The sequence below is a fragment of the Colletotrichum orchidophilum genome (assembly GCF_001831195.1).
Source record: "Colletotrichum orchidophilum strain IMI 309357 chromosome Unknown Scaffold_141.1, whole genome shotgun sequence".
In the NCBI taxonomy this organism is placed as follows: domain Eukaryota; kingdom Fungi; phylum Ascomycota; class Sordariomycetes; order Glomerellales; family Glomerellaceae; genus Colletotrichum; species Colletotrichum orchidophilum.
In genome coordinates, this window is record NW_019173097.1 from 80,962 (window position 1) to 101,055 (window position 20,094).

The 20,094-nt window shown below is 54.1% G+C and overlaps 2 protein-coding genes across 2 annotated transcripts; both read left to right on the forward strand.

The window, feature by feature from the left end:
• Positions 1–5,742: 5,742 nt before the first annotated feature.
• On the forward strand, positions 5,743–8,115 carry CORC01_12049 (glycogen synthase; the record flags this gene model as incomplete). Its single annotated transcript, XM_022623671.1, has 5 exons — positions 5,743–5,845; positions 5,910–6,007; positions 6,061–6,336; positions 6,391–7,946; positions 8,004–8,115. 5 exons carry the CDS (start codon positions 5,743–5,745, stop codon positions 8,113–8,115), a joined length of 2,145 nt encoding a protein of 714 aa, XP_022469833.1.
• A 1,442-nt stretch (positions 8,116–9,557) lies between these two features.
• CORC01_12050 (F-box domain-containing protein) lies at positions 9,558–11,595 on the forward strand (the record flags this gene model as incomplete). The annotated part of the gene is made up of 2 exons (XM_022623672.1): positions 9,558–9,964; positions 10,023–11,595. The coding sequence occupies 2 exons, from the start codon at positions 9,558–9,560 to the stop codon at positions 11,593–11,595; spliced, it is 1,980 nt and encodes a 659-aa protein (XP_022469834.1).
• Between the last annotated feature and the right edge of the window lie 8,499 nt (positions 11,596–20,094).

Genomic DNA, 20,094 nt, shown 5'->3' on the forward strand with positions numbered 1-20,094 from the left:
TTATCTCTTTCGGGCGAGCGGGACCTGCTTCGATGGCTTCGCCGACTCCTTTCCTTGGGTTTTGATCGGTATTCGCGACGATCGGGACTGGGTGATTGTCGAGACGGGCGTGGTGAGCCTCGTGCACTCCGGCCAGCGTCTCCAGAAGGTGCTGAATCCCGGTGATCACGACGCGGGCTGTTATCTCGTCTGACCTTCTTGCTTTCCGCGGCGGTCCTGTCAAGGCTTCGGCTTCTCAATCGCTTTGAAGATAGAGGCGCGGGGCCGTCACCCCGATGTAGTCCTCGACTTCGGTCTCGCGGGTGCTTGGATCGGGATTCGCGCCGCGACTCCCCAGTGCCCCTGCCACGAGATCGATCACGAGAGTCTCCCCTATGCTTGTCGCGACGGGCGGGCGACGGCGATGCTCGACGAGGCCGCTCTCTGCTGCGTTCGCGTGTTCTATGGTGACTTCGGCCGGAAGGCTGCAACTTGTCGGGAGGGGGATCGCACGGCTTGCTGTCGGGCAATCTGTCGGATTCTCGAGGTCGACGTGGGGGAGGCGAAGGAGATCTGCGGGAGCGTGTCACTTCTCGACCAGCTCTGCCTCGGTCTCTGCGCTCATCGCCTGGTCTGCGGTCGTCTCTCATGGCGACATGTCGAGGGCGGTTACGGTGGTAGGACTCCATCGCTACAGCCGATACGATTTGAGTTTTTAGGTGTGAGCACGTTGCCTGCCGAAGTTTTCCCGATAACGTGATATCGCGGTCTGGTAAGCGTGATATGCAGTTGTCGAGGTATCATTGTGGTGCCGCCAAACCACCAGTCAGTCGACACTAGAAAAGTGAGCGGCTGTGCAGTCTTGCAGATGCAAAGCTGCGCTCGTGGGAACAGGGCATCCACAAACACCGCGCTATCCAGCTCCGTGGTCGCAGGATTTTGCAGTGTCGGTGGTCGGCGTGTCGGCGTGTGGTGTCTAGTCGCAGATGCAGCACGCCAAAACCACCACGAAAAATCGCTGGCTCAGAAAATCCGTGGAAGTGATCAACGTCCCCAACAGTGGTGCACTTGCAGAACCACGGCCGCATTCCTTCTACCTCTCTCCCACAATCATTCTAGCTCGTCTGATGCAGCCAGAACCCAGCCAGCCTGAGCTCCGACCTCATCCTTGCCAGAACCGAGCCAGCCGCAAATTTGAGGTGTTATCCCTTACAAACCCTTGCAAACTATCTGTCCTCCTTCTGCCTGTTACCGTGCAGGAAGGCATGAGATCGAGGCAACAATGTCACTATGTACGATTTACGCGCCCACAATTGCCAGTTCCTCCAATGGCCTGCCAAACCCCGCTTGCAGCACAATATTCAACAGCGTGCGCTCAGGGCAACTGGGTCCCGGATGAATGGCCGAATACCCACGTCTACCGACGGCCAGCATCGGCGGCGGCAGCAATATGCCAAGATGTCAACGTTGACGGAGGGCAAGAGCATGAGTGCCTCGACAGAGTTGGGGCATGAACGGTCGTAGCCGTAATTGCCGCATGTGAGGGATCGGGTTGGCACTTTCGGCATGAAGCCTTGGGCTCGCCTCTCGACATGGCGACGACGCTCGTTTCAATGATGAGCCCTTTGGCTGGGCTTATCTTTGGCATCAATGCCTCGTGAAACCATCCTCCGAAAACGTCTGCAACCGACTGAGGCACGCCGTCACCGCTTATTGGCCTTTCTGAGGCGACGATGAGCTCCGCCGGTGATATGACTCTCTAATCACCCCATTTGCTTGTCTCTGAGTTCGAGGGTAGCCATGTTAGCCACGATATGGCGTGGCAGCAATTGGACATCGATATCGTCAGGTCGGCGCATCGGGCGCATGTTGGGGTATGGCGAGGCTGCCTCTCCGTCTTCGTCGTTGGGGGAAGCTTCCCACAAATGGCAAAATTGCAACAGCGGCACAGACAGAATTTCGTCTGGAAGTTTCAGGTCCATCTTTATCCTCCACGATCATCCGCTGTGGCCAAAGATTCACTGCGGCAGGCTTCAGACACCGCCATTCCGTCAGCCCGTATCCCCAAGCCACCCGGAGGTGCAGAGTCCTCTCCTTGTCAAAAAGGCCGTCGAAAATGAATTCAGGACATTGTGCGCAGTTCCCTGCAGTCCAACATGAACCTTCGTGCGTCGTTGAGAGTTGGCTGGGGTTGGGTAGTCGTGGTGGTTCAAGATGCATGTGGGTGAAATGATGTCTGTCGTGAGTTGAGCGGGAAAAACCTTGACTGCGCGGCTATCATCACGTGACGACTGCATTCGGGCTAGGCCTTGCCAAACTCGCTAACTGCATAAGGTACACTTTGTGCAGTCCAACCGACACTCATTCGTCGAGGATGGAATCCCTTTCGACCTTCTGTCGTCGGAATAGCCCAGCCAAATTAAAAGAAAAAGGTGAACATTTACTGGGTAAAATTTGAATTGTGGAAGCTTGCCCCTCATCTTCCTCAATTCGACCCCTAGGAACCCATGCCGATATACATGAGGTATCACCAAAAGCCCATGCATTTGCATTGGTTTTCGGGCGAGTCCTAGTTCATCTGCTCTGGATGAGAGCCTCGTGAAAATACGTCGTTGAAGTTGGCATCGGTCTCTTTTCTAGCGCCACGCAAAGCTGCCTCATTCCATACTTCAATTTTAGACCTCACCAAGGGATGTCGAGTGCTAGGTTGACCTAGAACAACCTGGAGGAACCCGTGTGCATGTAGTTGGGCCTCAAGGCTTACCTTTGAATTCCAAACCGTCTCTCATTTCCCACCTGCGGCTCAGCGGGGGCTACGGAGTGTGGCCCCGGGTGAGTTCCCCGAAAGCCAGGGCCTTCAAAGAAACGCTGTGACCGTGGTAATTTGAGACTTGTTGGAAGCGTTGTCAATAACAGAGAGGAATGCCGGGTATCCCACACTTGTTACATTGCCTGTTCAGTTACAGTCTCGGCGGCTAGCTCAGCTCAGAAGGTAGGGCGATCGTGGTTCAACCCAGGTTTGTCAGGATGAAGGTTGTCGAAGCTTTGGTATTGAGATCCGTTGTCGTACCAACGCTCGTCAACTTCATCCCTAGATACAGGACGGTCTTCGAGTCCTGAACCGGTGAGACAGAGTATACCGGCAACCATGGGGGGCGCAAGAATAATCAAGGGGATATGCCTTCCAATTTGAACATGACAAAAAGTGTTACGTTTTCGTTTCCATGTCCTGCATTCTCAAAGCGCTGTCGGAAGACTCCAGGCTAACGGAGCTGAAGATATCGCGACTTTTCCTTTAACTTTGAGAGCTCCATGCCAGGATTTTGACGTACTCGGTGTAGTTAAGGTGGATGAGATAGATCTCCGAACGACCATTAGATGACTGTTGTATTGGATCGTGCACTAGAATCTGGCGATGCATGCTGCATCCAGCTGGAAAGCAGTGAGGAGTGTGTGGGAATTCTGACCGAAAGTCCCAATGCAGGAGACTGGGTCCGGGGAAGATGAGCAGAGCCTCTGCCGCTGCAAATTCAGATGATCCAGATCTCCAGCAATGAAGGTGGAGAGGCTCAGAGATCCACCATCCGTGGGATACTTTATTAGGTATCTTATTTCGTCGATACAAACCCAAGCACTCGACTGTCCCGCTGGCATTGCCTCTTGCTCTCGCGTCTGGGGTGACCTGTCGAGCTGACCGGTTGCCAGGAATGCAGAAGCCCGGCACCTGGACAACCACCGAAGCCTGGCAGGGTCAACCAAATTCAGTGATGTAACGGATCGCCGTGGCGGATGTATCCGGATGCACTCCTAGGCTCCAGGTGAGGATGCGTCGCCCGTCATTTACCCGCGGTTTCTTGAATGCGGATGTCTCGAAGGCCAATGGGAGAAATGAGCGTAAATGTGGCAAGATATTCCAAGGCCGAAGTTTTTTTCCCCCCCGGGAATTGAGACGTGGCTTGTGTGCAGCGGAAGAAATTTTTTTCTCTACTCTCTGGCTAGATTTGGCAAATCTGGGCTGACGATTTCCCATCGTCGGCATCAACACCGAAGCAGGATCTTTGCGTGTGTCTGCAGCTTCATGGGATTGTCTGTAATGATTGGTCGCCCGGGATTGGCGTTCCTTTTTTCGCTTTTTCTTTCGTCACTGCGACCAGAGCTGCCAAAAGGTGCAGATGGGGAGAGTCTGGGGATGGTCAACCCCGCAAAGTTTGTCGTCATTCTGACTAAGCAGACCAGGAGAAAGCTCACGAGAGGTCCCCACTCCTATCAAAATTGCGTGAAGCCTGACGCTCCCAGGCCGCCATTCCAGACGTAGCCACCCCCATGCATGTACGCCCGAGGTACATCTCTAGACCCTTTCTGCCCACCACGTTGCGCTTTTCAATGTACGGTTATGATGGCAATTCCGATACAGGAGGCAAAGCGGATGCAACAAACTCCTCCGGTTTTCCCTTTGCAATGTTTTTCTTTAGGCAGTCAGGGAGGAGCAGGAACAAGACGCTTTTCCCGTAACAGTAGCGGGATGATACGCGTGGAATATCGGGTTGCTCAGGATGCAGGAAGAGTAGCGTTCGGGGGGGCGAGGCGACAGTCAGAGACGGCGAGTCCGTCGGACGTTTTGGAAGCGTCAGGCGACCGAGAGCACAACAGCGTTTTGAGGGGAAATAGCAGTTGGAAGAGACCAAAATGAAAGAAGAAAAAAATAACACGCCCGGCGCAATATGGGAAAAGAATTTGTTGAGAGAAATCACAGTCTGGACTTGTACCGGCCAAGTATTCCGGGACCAAACCCGCCCAAAACTGCAGAGTGGATTCCCACTAGTGGTAGCTTCGGACAGGTCCAGGGGCCCTGTAATATCCGCCATTGTTGTCCCACACTCTCAATGCTTCCTCCATGCTGAGCGCCCATCGCACTCCTCCTCACCCGCACTCTCCAGTTTCTAGTTGACAAACCTGTCCCAGACTCCGGGCTCCCCATGGAACCAGTCCAAGAGGGAGAGGACGTGGAGGCGAGTACCTTACCTGGCCACCCACTTCGGTCTTTACCCTCTCTGTCTTTGGCCTTGCCGCTTTTGCTGCTGTATTGCTTCTGGCCAGGAAAGTCTCTGCGTGTCAAGCCAATTCGTATCCATCGGGCATAGTCAGAGTCCAAGTAGCTTCCACAAAAGATACCTCGGGGTTGGCGGGCTACCGCTGCATTATCAAGGTATCGCCTCCAGCTGCTGTTAGCGCGAACAGGAAAAAGCTGGGCTGGCCACGCGATGGGGGGACCTGCTGCATTGTCCAACCACACAACCACACCACCACACATCAGACCAGGCCTTGCCCGCGCGCTCGCTCGCTTCTTTCCCAAGGACCTTCGTAGCTAAAACCTTTCTTCCCCGCAGACTACTTCTCTCTCTCTTCGCCCAAGAGCTCCTGACTTTTCTTTATCTGCTGTCGCCGTTCCTGTCCGTCTTTCCCACGAACTTCCACACCTCCCATTGTCTTGAAATCAAAGCCTTGTCCACCTCCCAAGCCATCTCGGGAGCTTCTTCAAGCTCCGACGTCTTCACATTTCCACTGCGTCGCCTTGGTTACCGGTGAGTGCCTCCTCCATATTTGCGTCATCCAAGCTCCCATTGAAGCTTGGGCCACGATGCAAACTTCCCAAAGTCCTTTTCTACCTTCGTTCCCGCACCCAGTAGCCCCTTTGAGCTGTTCGTCTCTTCCAGCAACTGACTTGTCCCCGGCGCAGCACCTCCAGGTTGCCCTTCAGTCACCATGTCCGAATTCCCACAAGGTCAGCGGGACAACAACGACCGTCCTGCTCGCGATGTAAAGAATCACCTGCTATTCGAAATCGCAACTGAAGTTGCCCATCGAGGTACTGTCCCCACGCTGTCCCCCTGGATGACCGTCTCCGCAGTGGGCTGACCCATTCTATGCAGTCGGTGGTATCTACTCGGTCCTCAAGTCCAAAGCTCCCGTGACCACAGCCGAATATGGGGATCGCTATACGCTCATCGGGCCCTTGAACCACAACTCGGTAAGTTTGGGTCTGCGGGACGCAGTCTCGGCAGTCTACTTACCAAACAACAGGCCGCAGTCGAGGTTGAGGAGTTGGAGCCCACGAATCCCGAGCTCGCTGCCACAATTCAGTCCATGAGAGACCGTGGAATTGGCATCCTCTACGGCCGATGGCTCATCGACGGCGCTCCCCGAGTCCTGCTCTTTGACACCAAGACAGCTTACCACTTCATGGATGAGTGGAAAGCCGATCTGTGGAACGTCGCCAGCATTCCCTCGCCGCCCAACGACGACGAGACAAACGAAGCTGTTATTTTTGGATACGTTGTCGCCTGGTTTTTGGGAGAGGTAAGAGACACTGGCTTCCTTCGGGGATGAAGCTGATCACCTTACCCTCCGTAGTTTGTTTGCCACGAGAAGAAGAGGGCTGTCATTGCGCACTTCCACGAGTGGCTTGCCGGTGTTGCTCTGCCACTCACCAAGAGACGCCGCATCGACGTGACGACAATCTTCACTACCCACGCTACCCTCCTGGGCAGATACCTCTGTGCCGGATCCGTCGACTTTTACAACAACCTCCAATGGTTTGATGTTGACGCCGAGGCCGGAAAGCGCGGCATCTACCACAGATACTGCATCGAGCGCGCCGCCGCCCACTCCTGCGATGTCTTCACTACTGTCTCACACATTACCGCCTACGAGAGCGAGCACTTGCTCAAGCGGAAACCGGATGGTGTGCTGCCCAACGGCCTCAACGTCACCAAGTTTTCCGCCATGCACGAGTTCCAGAATCTGCACCAGCAGGCCAAGGAAAAGATTCACGACTTTGTTCGCGGCCATTTCTACGGCCACTACGACTTCGACCCCGAGAATACCTTGTACTTCTTCACCGCCGGCCGTTACGAGTTCAGAAATAAGGGTGTCGATATGTTCATCGAGTCCCTGGCCCGCCTGAACCACCGCCTCAAGAGCGTCGGCAGCAAGATTACGGTTGTTGCCTTTGTCATCATGCCAGCCCAGACTACTTCACTCACTGTCGAGGCACTCAAGGGACAGGCCGTCATCAAGTCGTTGCGAGACACTGTCGATGTCATCGAAAAGGGTATCGGGCGTCGCATCTTTGAGCGCTCGCTCAAGTGGCACGACGGTGACCCGATGCCTGATGACAAGGAGCTCATCAGCGCGCAGGACCGCGTACTCATCCGCAGGCGGCTGTTCGCGATGAAGCGCCACGGCCTCCCACCAATCGTGACCCACAACATGCTCAATGACAGCGAGGACCCCGTACTGAACCAGATTAGACGTGTCCAGCTCTTCAACCACCCTACAGACCGTGTCAAGATTGTCTTCCACCCAGAATTCCTGAACTCGGCCAACCCTGTTCTGCCTCTGGACTACGACGAGTTCGTGCGCGGTACACACATGGGCATCTTCGCGTCGTACTACGAGCCTTGGGGATACACCCCCGCCGAATGCACAGTCATGGGTGTTCCTAGCATCACGACCAACCTGTCCGGCTTTGGGTGTTACATGGAGGAGTTGATTGAGAACTCGAGCGACTACGGCATCTACATTGTGGATCGCCGGACCAAGGGTGTTGACGACTCGGTCAACCAGCTCACGACGCACATGTTTGATTTTTGCCAAAAGAGCCGCCGCCAGCGCATCAACCAGCGTAACCGTACGGAACGCCTGAGCGATCTGCTCGACTGGAAGAGAATGGGCATGGAGTACGTCAAGGCCCGCCAATTGGCGCTGAGACGTGCCTACCCTGGCTCGTTCAACGGAGAAGAAGAGGAAGACTTTATCCCTGGCGTGGAGCAGAAGATCTCCCGGCCCTTCTCGGTCCCTGGATCTCCGCGCGACCGCACTGGCATGATGACGCCTGGCGATTTTGCCAGCCTGCAAGAAGGCAGAGAGGGATTGAATACCGAGGACTACGTCGCTTGGAAGTTGCCGTAAGTTGGCAATGCTTGAAAGATGGCCCTACCATGCATGCTAACCCCCTTTCGCAGTGAGGAGGAGGACCCCGATGAATATCCATTCCCGCTTACTCTGCGCGCCAAGCGGCCGTCGGGACCGGCCAGCCCTCTCGACGGAGTGCAGCTCAACGGCAATGGCAACTAAAGTATTCGCGTCTTGCCAAGAACCCACGACACACACTTGGCACACTTGCTGTCAAGCAGGCCTGACGGACGAGCAACAGAAGTCGGTGGGATATGTACAAAACGCTGTCGAATGCTTACTGGTTGTTCCTGATGGACCAGCAGTTTGTGTTTGGTCGTCTTGCGATTCACGATTTTATATAGGGATATGGACGGATGTAATGGAAATGTTGAGGCAGGGGCAGGGGCAGGGGCAAGGCAACAAGGACACGACTGAGAGGATTGGACCGCATAGGGGGCTGAGTATGGATTTGTACGAGCAGAGTAGCATATTTTGAGCATTAGATTGGTTCTCGGACATTCTCTGTTGTCTATCAGGCATTTTCTTGGTTGGTGCATCAGAATTGATTGGATATGAAAGATGAGAATTGGGTGGCAGCAGCGGCTGGCAGGAGGCGCAATGCAGCAAGTATCCGCAGATTAGGTGTAAAAGGCCCAAGGCCAAGTTGTTTCGTTTCGAGAACAGAGGATTGGCTGGGCACCAAGGGTTGCAATGATGATCAGTGAATCGATGCGTGCTCGGTGTTTGCTTCAGAGGTCAGGGGGATTGCAGACCCCTGAGCTGACGACAGCAGCAGCGAATCAGAGACGGCGTCGTCCTCCTCCCCCACACCTGCGGTTTGTCATTTCAGGGGTCCCTAGCGCGTAGAGGGCGCCTGTGGGTGGGGAGAGCACGCTGAACGGGGGGGAGGGGGAGGGCATGTTACTCGCGTCGGGTGCTGGTGGTGCCGTAGTACGCATCAAGGAGCCACTAAGTACATCCCCTGGCCGCCGCTTCCCGCGGGCGCATCTCCTTCTTTGTTGCGGAAAGCCTCTTTGTTGGACGTCGTTGGATGTGTTTCTCGCTCTCATTTCTCATACTCAGTGTTCAGTGGGGCTAAGGATAAAAACAACCCCCGGGTTCAGAGAGTTCAGGCGTTATCAACCTGTCACGTTTGCGGAGATTTCAGCTGAAGTTTAAAGAGAGAAGGGATGCAATGCATTGGATGACCTTTGGGGGACTTTGACTCGGCGGGCCATCCTAGACATTACCGTTGGCAAGTTCTCCAAAAGCAGAAAGGACCGCCTTTTCCCACCCTGCCAATTGCTCCTGCCTACTCTATTAAGATAACCAAGCCGGACCCCTCGTGGGGCGCGAGGGCGAACAAGACAGCGCGACAAAGCCGTCGGCCACCTCCAACCGACAAACACCCATTCTAATCTTCGCACCGTCAAACTTTGGTTCGCCGTACCCGTGGACCTGCAGAAGCCTCATGCTCCCGCCCCCAACCCACCCAGACGCCGCTTCCAACCGGCCAATGCCACGCCGTGACCCGTCGACTTGAATATATCACTCCCCTGATACCACCCAGGACAAGCCCTTTTCCCTTTCCTCCGCCCTCTCCTCTTTTCCGCCCATCTGGCATGAAGCTCGCCGTTCGGCCTCTACAGAAGATGGGCTTCTTTCGCAGGGACAAGGACAAGAAGAAGCAGCAGCAGCAGCAGAAGGGGCATCAACAGCAAAAGTCCCATGACTTCACCGACCAGCAACTGTCAAAGTACTCATCCCAGGTCCAGCAAAACTTCCGCAACGTCGCCTCACCTCCCGGCGCTCATATCCCCACGCGAGCATCTGCCGCCCTCTTCCAGAGCCTTCCAAAGGAAATCCTCCCGCGGATATTTTCCTTCGTATGCCCCCACACCCAAGATGAGACGTACGAGACGTGCGAAACGAGCGCCATCTTCGACGCTTGCATGCTATGCGACCTGAGAGACCTGGCCCACTGCGCGCGTGTCTGCTGGAAATGGAATCAGATGGCCAACGCCCTGCTGTATGTTCCCTCCTCCCACCCTCGTAGCCGAAATAGGCTGACCGTCATCGTGTTCTAGGTACCACAGCATCCGAATCGACGCCGTTCACTACTGCCCCCGCGAGATCTATTTGTCGGAGCAGCGCAAGCGCAAGACCTTTTTCAAGCGCAACGCTGACCCCGAAGATACCCCCACTGCCCGTCTGAAGTTACTCTGCAGAACCCTTCGCGAGGACCCTACACGCTTTGGCTCAAGAGTCCGATACTTCAAGGTTCCCTATATGCTTCGCGAAGCCGCCACGGCCGATCTGGCCCGTATAATCCACGTTCTTCCCAATATTGTCTACGTGGACTTGCCCGAAGGTCTCTTCGCCGACGAGCACAGCTACGCCACATTGAGGCTCGAGGTTGAGGCTAGATGCCGAGACCTCCGCAAGATGACGTACCGCGGAGGCGCTGAAAGCAGCTTGTCCAAGCTTGCGCACGGCGGCATCTGGGAGAATCTCGAAGTTTTGGAGCTGATCAGTATCAATATGGATCCGATCGTGCTGCGGCATGCCCTGGCCAACCTCCGGAAGCTTCGCGCGCTAAAGGTAATGGAGTCGCAAGCCTTCTCGGACGATATCTTTGCCCGCAGTGAAGAATTGCCTCCCTTCCCACCCTTGGAGGAGCTGGTTCTCAGCAACACTCCGGCCGTCACTGCTCAAGGTTTGGTCGATTACCTAGGCAGAGCCGATACCCGCAACCACCTTCTCGTCCTGTCTCTCCTCAAGACCGGCGTTCACCCGGCGACACTCGCCGACATCTTATCCGCCGGCACCAATCTGCAGACGCTGGCCATCGAGGCCTCGGTAAGCGACGCTTTCAGGAGTGGACCCCGGACGCGTAGGCTTGCCTCAACATCTCTGGAGTCGCTGCGTTTCGAAATCACCGCTTCCAAGTCTGCGGGCCCGTACTCCAGCGTCACAGCTAGTTACTACACTTATTTGGCCGCGTCGCTCAGAGGCAACGGGATGCCCAACTTGCGATCAGTCTACGTGCTTGACGAGTTCTTCCAAGACGAGCTCGAGGGTCTACCCCGCCCCGCCGCGGCATTCTCCTCCTACGGCGCCAACGCTCGTCCGAAATCCTCACACACGGTCGGAGCCAACCGGCCAATGTCGGGTCTTGGCCCCGGCAGCGGTGGACGCGGCGGTCTCGCGCCACCTGGCAGCACCGGCATGGCTATCCCTCGACCTTTTGCTGGGGCTTCCAACGTTCGCGCTTCGCAGCGCTTCAGCTCCACGAATCCCTTTGCTGGTACCGGTCCGCTCTCCCACCCTCTCACAATCTATACCAAAGCGGATGATGCCCTGGATTGGTCTTCGGTGATGCTTCAGCCTACGGCGGCATTGGGCGGCGGAGCTCACCGAGGAAGCATGAGCATCCATGGCGACCGGCCCATCAGCTCCTACGGACTGGGCGCGGATATTGCAGGATCAGGCTGGAACACGGCGGCGGCGAGGAAGAGTGTCATGGTGGGCAACGGCGCGGGCATGTTCATGGCCATCCCGAGCCAGAATACCGGTGGTAGCAGGGGGAGTGATGAGGACTTGTGGCCGAGACCCAGCACGGCGAATAACGAGAAGAAGTCGACGGATCTCTGGCGGTGATTGAAGGTGGCGGTTGCTGGACAGAATTGCAGGGAGAAGGACGACATATGGGTTGGCCGATCTGCTCGCTCGAAGAGGGACAGGGGGCGCGAAGCGAGGTAGACCCCACAATGAAAAGTACAGAGAGACGTGTTAATGATGGAAGGGTTGGACAGGAATTGGGGTTTGGGATTGATGGAGAGGCTGACAGAGATGGCCCTCCCAGGCTCCAAAAGAATTTGTTCTCTTCTTCTTCTTTTTCTTGTGTTTCCGCGTTCTCGCGGGATGGAAACTCGGGACAGTTCGGATGCTTTGCGTTACATTTGTTTGTAACGAGATAATACCCCGATGGTTTGCTTACGGAGTAGAGGGGTGGGTTTCAAAACAATCTTTCTTTTTCAGTAGAACTGGGTTTGACTGAGGCTTTATGATGTTGGTCCATGTTGCGTGAGACTGTTGATGAAGTACTGGGGGCATCGAGGGCAACTACGGGCCGTCGACGACTTATTGTCTTTCTGGAGCTACAACCGACGTCTCGATTCCCTGCCTTCCGCTACTTGGGCCACACAAACCAAGCATTAGGAGATTCCTGTGGGGGACGCGAGTGAAGAGAGTTCAGGCGTGCGTATGATACACAAGCAGATAAGCTCTATACCTAGTTTGCCCAGTGTCCGTAAGGATGACGTGTTCCCCAGACCTTGCTTTACCTTGACTCACAGTGACGATTTAATGTTCTACTCCCAGGATGTCATGATGAAGACCAGCCGCTTTGAGCGGCACGCATAGGCGTGTTTATCTATAAGTGACCATTGTCCGCCGTCCCTTACCTCAAACAGGAATACCACGCCCATGCTTTCGTGATGTTCTGTTGCCTCTAGATCTCATGGAGGTAGTATCAGCCTCTCAGCCGGGATATTTTGCAGACTGAATGCTCTTGTGAATGAAGCTTGACTAATACTTTTTTGGTGGTCCTCTTCCCATTCCCAGGCCGAGTTGTCCGCCGGGTATCTCTGCCGAAATACCCTGCGCTCTGTTTCTGACCTTGCAAGCACTGGCATGTCAGAATCATAAGAGCCTCGAATCGAGGATACCTCTTGGAGCGTCACAGTAGAGCTCTCCCTCTTCCTAACATATTCCAGTGTTAGGTAAACTATCCACCTATCAGACTCAAAGAAGAGAGTATCCATTCCTGATCCGGTTCATATTTATTTATAACTTTGACTTGGTATGTTATTTCTCGGCTGTATCAATGATGGACCCAATCGAACAGAAGCAGGGTCGCCCGCGCCTTTTCTTTGTTTGCCCGGTGTCATTGTCGGTGTACTCCCCACGAATACGAGAGAGTCCCCGAAGCCCTCATGTTCGAGGCGGTGTGGGTTGTGTTTACCGAGATCTCAGCTACACCTTGCCGGACTTCGTGAGTCCTCGTCACCCCAAGCCACGAGTCGGCATTGCCAACGACTACGACGCTCTTAGCTGTACTCGAGCAAGTCGCTGCAGGTCCTTCTTTCAACTTGGATGTTGATGGCGGCCGGACGCGCGTCTTTCAACCCACGTCGTCGCAGCCGTTACTAACTTCCATTTGACAACACCTAATGGCGGTACCTGTACACTTCCTCATCGTTGGTCGATAGCTGAAATGATCGGGACGTTTGATAATTACGAGATTTATGATAGGATCATATAAATACTCCTAGCAAGTTTTCGAGGCACGTCATACTTCTTTGACTTATGAAGAGCTGCTCAGTGGAACCGTCTCTTGGTGTTCGGGCATAGGGTATAAAAGGGTTGGCAAACTCCCAATTCGAATGTTTGATACCAGACATGTGATATATTGTTTTCGAACCGGTATTGTGAGCCTTGCAAGACTATACAGATTTCCCGCCGTCACTGTTCTCTGGACTCCACGTCCACAACGAAGAAAAAGCCCGTCTTACTGACACGAAACCCCCGTTATGACTCTATCCTCAGAAATCGTCGCAAAGTATCGTAATCGAAGTCGGCGTTAACTGAGTCTTCCCTTTACTTCGCCTAGTTGTTATCCCAAACCCCGGTCCGGAGAAGTCGACGACTGCGATTGAACACCCGGCGATCTCCAAGAATTGGACGACAGCTGTGACCTGCGGATGTGCCTTCCATACACCTTTGAGGACGGGTACATCGGGCAGCGCCACATGTCGGGCGATGATAGCCTACATGGATTCATCAACTACTGTGTTCTTACTCAGTCGGTCTTTGATATTCTATACACTGGTGACTTGTTGAGTGGGATGGTCGTCGTCTTCACAACCACAGCCAGGGCATTGCGCATCTCCTTTCGCATTTCGTCGCAAAAAGGTTGAGCTATAGCGCAGCTGTAAGCGACCCTCACTTGTTCACTTTCTAGTCATTGGCAACGTCTTGATCGAGGTATACGTTAAGAAAGGAAATGGATGGCAAGGGCGGGACTGTTTGGCGGAGATGTTCGAGATGAGACCCAAAGCCCTCAAAGGACCTCAATAGCTGGACCAAAAATCATAAAGAATCTCGACAGCTTGGGGAGCACCATGGTCGGACGGGTCACTATTTTGTATCGAAGGTGGTCTTTGCGCTCCCACGACTGGTCCAGGATGAATCGTTTAATCCAACCCTCTTTCAATCTCGAGCGATCTTAGATTCCATTCCTGGAGGCAGGGTATGATGAGTTTTTACATACGAATACATGCGGCCTTGAAAGACCCTAAGCCATGCTGAAAATAGTAGTGCAGCTTGATTCCGTCTGGAAACCAATTCAATTCTTTTATAAATCTCTTTGTAGTACGGCCAATACACACGAGGGGTATATGATATCTAGCCGTGCTACAATGTCGAGGTGGATTGAACGCTGTTTCGAACATGGCTTAGGAGGACTTGAGACGTATGTTTTTCCCAAACATGGAGTGTTGTGACCTTCGTCATGGCGAATGCCTCGTAAGTAACTACGAACCTGTTGGACGCGAGTTCTTGGAACCTTGATACTGAGAACACCACCACACCAGCATCACAGAAACTACGAAAGGGCGCATCCGCATCCGTCCGCTGTCCGTCTTCAAAAACCTTAACCAAAGACTCCTCGGGAAAATGGATGCAGCAGGGTGTACAGAATAAAGACAGAAATGGGGCACACTTCGCTCTCTGCCACCCCTCGAACACGTCTGTCCAGTCTGCATCGACCAGGCGCCACTAACCAGACGGCCCCGTGGAGGCCGGGAAAGGCGTGTGTCCAAAATCTTGCGAGCTTGAGAGCTTCGACGACTATTATCCATTTCCTCCCAAGGTGGCAGCCCCGTCGGGCTTAGCAGCGTCTCGTGAGCACGCGAAAAGAGCTGGGAGAGTATCTTGGCGTTGACCTGCACAATTTCGCATCCAGTGTTTCCTTTCCCTTCTCCTCCGTTCCGTACGAAAAGATGTCTGACTAGTCATTGCCACGAATAAGCAACATAACATTGAATTTCCACCTCGAACACTCTTGCTCATTCATGGGTTCACCATTGAAAAACTTTTAGGCTTTTTCTCTAATGGGTACACACAGACAATAATATATCAACACCGAGATTCTTTTCAGCCGCAGGGCGAATTCGCCTCAACACTAGCGCGTTTGACATAGAGATAACCGGCGCTGAATTTTCCGAAATCTTTCTTTTGCTTCCTCATTTTGCTTTTTCCAAGTCTCTCTCTCTCTCTCTTCCTCTTCTGCCACCATGGTGATGAGACTTCGGGAACGGGCCGCAGTGCTCCCCTCCACACCGAGCCGAACGCACTTCAAATTGCAAGTACCTTACGTACTTACCCAGCTCACTCAATGGCGATGTACAAAACCCACATGAAAATGTATGCACAGCTCGAATCGGGGCCCGGGGCCGGGCCATTTCCTCACGCCAAGAAATGAATCTTTGCCGGTCAGGGATGCTTTTCGACGAGCCGGCCTTTCCGTCACGGCCCCCATGATTCATGATACGCGAAACCATGATATCAGTCCAACTTTCCATTGTTTTTGTTCCAGCACCTCCAAAACGATAGCTCGCAGAGGGAGGTACATCCCGAGATTGTGTATTGTACTGTGTGACCTCATTGTCCTACGAAAACCCTTGCGGCATCTCACGTTGCTCTCCGCGATGGTGGTGGCCTACCTGCAGACTTGGGAGGGGGTAACTTGATGTCGTCCGACTTGTACGCAACACGCGAGCGGGCGTGCCTGCTTACCGGCTTCATGATCATGTGCCAGGGTCTTGTAGATCAACCCCATCTGGTAAGGGTGGGTTGGAAACAGGAACGCGTGGTGAGTAGCAGGAACGCCAACGCCTGGCCTTGCGGCAGAACCTCAGAATTACCAGCTCTAGCAAAAGATGCAGTGTGACTTGCAAGACCCTGCAGCTCCGGCTCGAGAAGCCCGAACGAAAAGGTAGCCCGCGAACCCTGGCTATGCGGAGTTGGCAAAGGCATATGACGCTCTGAGGCCTGTCCTTCGCACAAAACCCCCCACCAGGGATGGAGACGTTCCAGTCGTCAAAACATCCATTGCCACACAAGCCCAGCGTCAGTCTTGCGTGGGAAGAAGGTTCCAGACCCTGGTTCCCAGAAACGCGGGCATACCTGCATGTCGATTCCATGAAGTCGAAGAAGAGGGTATGAATCGTAGTGGAGGGGAGTCAGCGATAAGCGACGTCACGGTGCAGTGTCTCCACGCAGCCCAACCCAAACACACGTTTCTGCCAAACTGCACAGCAGTCGGTACAAATCCAGAGCATGATGGCCAGGGTTTCAGCAACCAATCGTCGATCGCAGGAAAAAAAAAAAAAAGAGTTGCACTACACCAAATAGTCCCATGCCGCCCTGTCCAAGTCGACAATATGCCATTCTGCAGTTCCGCGCTGCGCCGTGCCACGGTTCCACTGTGGCACACATGTACATGTGGCATCGGGAATCGGGTAGGTCTACAAAGTCCCTAGACTTTGATGAGGATATGCCGTGGATCAGGAGCGAACGAGACTGGTCGAAGCAGCAGAAGCAATCCAGAATTGTGAGTATACAAGGTTCCGAAAAATAAGCAGGAGGAGGTTGGAAGCGAGAAAAGTCAGTGGGGCCGTTGCCGCGTGTTGGGAGGCTGGCGAAACGTAATGTCTCTGTCTTGTCTCTCGTGTGTTTGTTCACGGAGGCGAATTACATCAAGGCAACACACTGTGCGGTTGGGACTTAAGAATGGGCTGGCCCAATGTTTGCACAAAAGCCTGACTGAATCGCTACCTAGCTTAAGCTTGTTTTCGCCTGCAGTCCAGAGGAGCCGGTTTGAAGAAAACGTTCAATCCATCAAAGATGTCCAGTGACGTCGGAAAAGCTTGGTGGTTGGGCTGTTTGGAGGCAGCAGGTGGGGGCGTTGCAGGGATGATGTCATGTCGCTGTTTATGCTTTTCCTCCCCCGACTCAGGTGGGGTCGGGACTGCAACACGGCGTGACGGCGTCCCGAGCACGGTGCACCACCGGGACCCACAGCGTCGGGCGGGGGGAAAGGGGGAGATGCGGAGGCGGAGAGGCGGAATCACGGTGATGCGGAGAAGGGGTCGGAGAGAATTCCTATTGCTTGCCTCCAATCTTCATCCACTACCTATAGATATTAATTTGACAGCGGCCGTTTCAGACTCATCGAAACGGAACCCCCTTGGAACCTTCCATCGTGCCATCGCCGAAAAGTGCATGATACATGTCTGAGTCGTGGACCAACGGTGCCATTCGGGTCTCCGCGACGAATGCAACCCATACTGTTGGATTTGTTACGGTTGAACATGTTTCGATCCGTTTCAAACCGAGATGGAGAATTTCGCAACGCTGTGGTGCTGGCCCGAGTGTGACCAACATTGAGATACTTGGGCAGACAGTGCTGGAAACGCCGCAAGGCTATACGCAGGACCTGAAAGAATGGAAGCTGAGCAGTCGCATGTCAGCACTGCATGAGCGTCAGCACCATAAGCTCGTCAATCGGCTACCCGAACAAGCCCATAGAGTGTAAGCCACATGAGAGCTGCGGATGACCGCCTGATCGTTGATAAAAGGAAATAGCACACCTTGAGAGCATTGCCTATTGCCCACTGATCGAAGCCCTCACGGCTTCTCCGTAAGCTACTAGATCGCCGACCTCTTCTTCTGACGCAGTGCGGTGGATGGGCGATGCGTCGCTCTCAAACGTTGCCGCCCACGTATTCGGATGGTCCCAAGGGTTCATGGCGGCGAGGTACGTCTGCCAGACTTCTCAGAGAGCGTAGGCCCTGCCGTCATTTCCAGATTGGTGTCGACGAGATAGGAGTACTGAAGTTTGGTCCAAATCCTTCCTAGGAAATTGGGCTGACTGTGCTGCTGCTGGGCACCTAGGCAGATAAATTAGACATTTCGTCCACCTGACCACGTCGGGTTCTAATGGCCCTGAATAATTTGCCAAAGTGCGCCAAAGTCGGCAAAACCTTGCAGACTTGAGCGACGAATAATTCACAAGCTCCCGAAAGGATTGTAGTCGATTCCTACTCCTCAAAATGACATAGTATAGACGGCGTGCATGGCCACAACATCGGACTGCTGACATCCCATCTTCGGCTTTGTCAGCCCCCCCCGGCAAATTCGGCCCATCCAAAGTCAGCATCCGAAAGAAGAGACGAAGTTGGCATGTGAGCAACGCGCAAGCGAGTGAGATTTTGTTTTGTTTCTCTGCGCGTTAGGTGCAACATCAGCTCTGCTGCGCCTTTCCAGCCGCAGACATCGGACAGCAACCATTTCAAGTTGGTCGACTCGGTTCGGGCCCGGCCCCACACCGGCGGGAGATTCGTACCAAGCTGATCGCGGAGCAGTCCGGTAGCCTGCTTTAGACGTCGCTCGCATGTGCCCTTTCCAGGCCGTTGGTGATTGTGGCGTACGGCTTGTAGACATGCCGTGCTATTCCAGCTGTAGTCAGGAATGCCTTGCCATGCTTTGGCGTTGAAACAGAAACCCGTGGCATCTCAAGTAGCGAGTGTGCAAGTTGTGATACAAGCCCGCAGCGCTCGCTTAGCCCCATCCGATTACTCCAGACGGCTCGGTCAGCGGCAAGAGAGATGAGACGGCGAGCCACGTAAGGCTGGCTGGAGGATATTGCATCTGTTATCAACGGAGAGCGGCAGCATGGGATGGGGTTGCCGCGTCCCGAGAAGGTCTTAGTTTCTGGCAGGGGCTATGCGTTGCGGGACGTGTATCAATCTCCGGATCCCGCGATGATCATACAAAGCCCGGCGCGGCGATCGACCCTCATGGCCATATGTTTCTGATCACGGCCTATCAAGAAGAGTAATTACATGGAGGAGGTACATGGCGTGCGTCGGCTGGTGAAGGCCGATCCGCTGATCATTGGGTAAACACTGCACAAAGAGCAGAGGACTGGTTCGGCCGCAAATCAACGACCACCATTCCGTGCGTCATTGCATTATCGCCGCCATTACGGATGATGGAGAAGAAAACCTTTGTCGAGAACGTACCGCTGGAATGTCTTAGACAACCCCCGGAAGCCATATTTTCAATTACCGGCACCTTTCTCTGGAGGCCGGAGGCGACTGACTCTCGACACGGTCAATCTTCCTCCATCTTTCTCTCGCCATTCCATCCCAACGGCAGGGAAGGGGGAAAATGGGAAGACGGCCGTGATACAATTTTAGAAAGTTGGGCCGGCTAGAATACCATGCCATATGTGGGCTAGCGTCATCTCGCATAGAGGTTGCCGTTCTTGTCGTTTTGTGGCTGGAATTCATCCTGAGGCTGTCACGATGCTGACCGCTGAGTGGCCCGTTAAAAAGCGTTGAGTTTGTCCAGGCGCCAGGCGGTGATCCGTGATCTCCAGTTGAAATGCGGCTGTGGGGATGGGAGGCCAATAACTCAGAAGGCCTGGTTGACTCGGCTGTGAAATGTCCACCAGAAGAGCCACTTCTAGTGGGTGCGCTAGAACTGGGAGTCTTGGAGAGGTGGACTAGTCTCATTGTGAGGGACTAGGAGACTGAGGATGCAACCTGGCGAGCCTGTTCGGCGGGTATTTCGTCGTGGGTATTCGTACGCGAGAGACAGTCGGTCTGAAAGCCCGGCAGACCCATTACCGTGTAAGGGTGTTGGAAGGAATGGAAGACAGAGAATGTTCGGCAGCAAGGGACAAAAAGTCAAGGGACTGAGCAAGCGAGCTAGCTAGTCCGTAAAACCAAGGTGAGTTCAGGCTCGGAGGTGGTCCGTTGCTGCGCCAGGCAGATAGGTCGGGCGTGATAAGTAATGGAAAGTTGCGGGCAGAGGAAGGGAAACGGCATTGAATATGCATTCATCGTGTTGGAATTCATCGCATCTTTCGAGGCCCCCACCGAGGATGCCCTTGTCAAATTACCGTCTGCCGGCATCAGTCTGGTCTTGGGCTAACAGCCGACAGCACATGGGCCGATGAATGGGCGAAAATGGGCGGCGCCGTAAATGTTATGGAGAAAGGGACCCTCTTCTCATTCCGAATCTTGA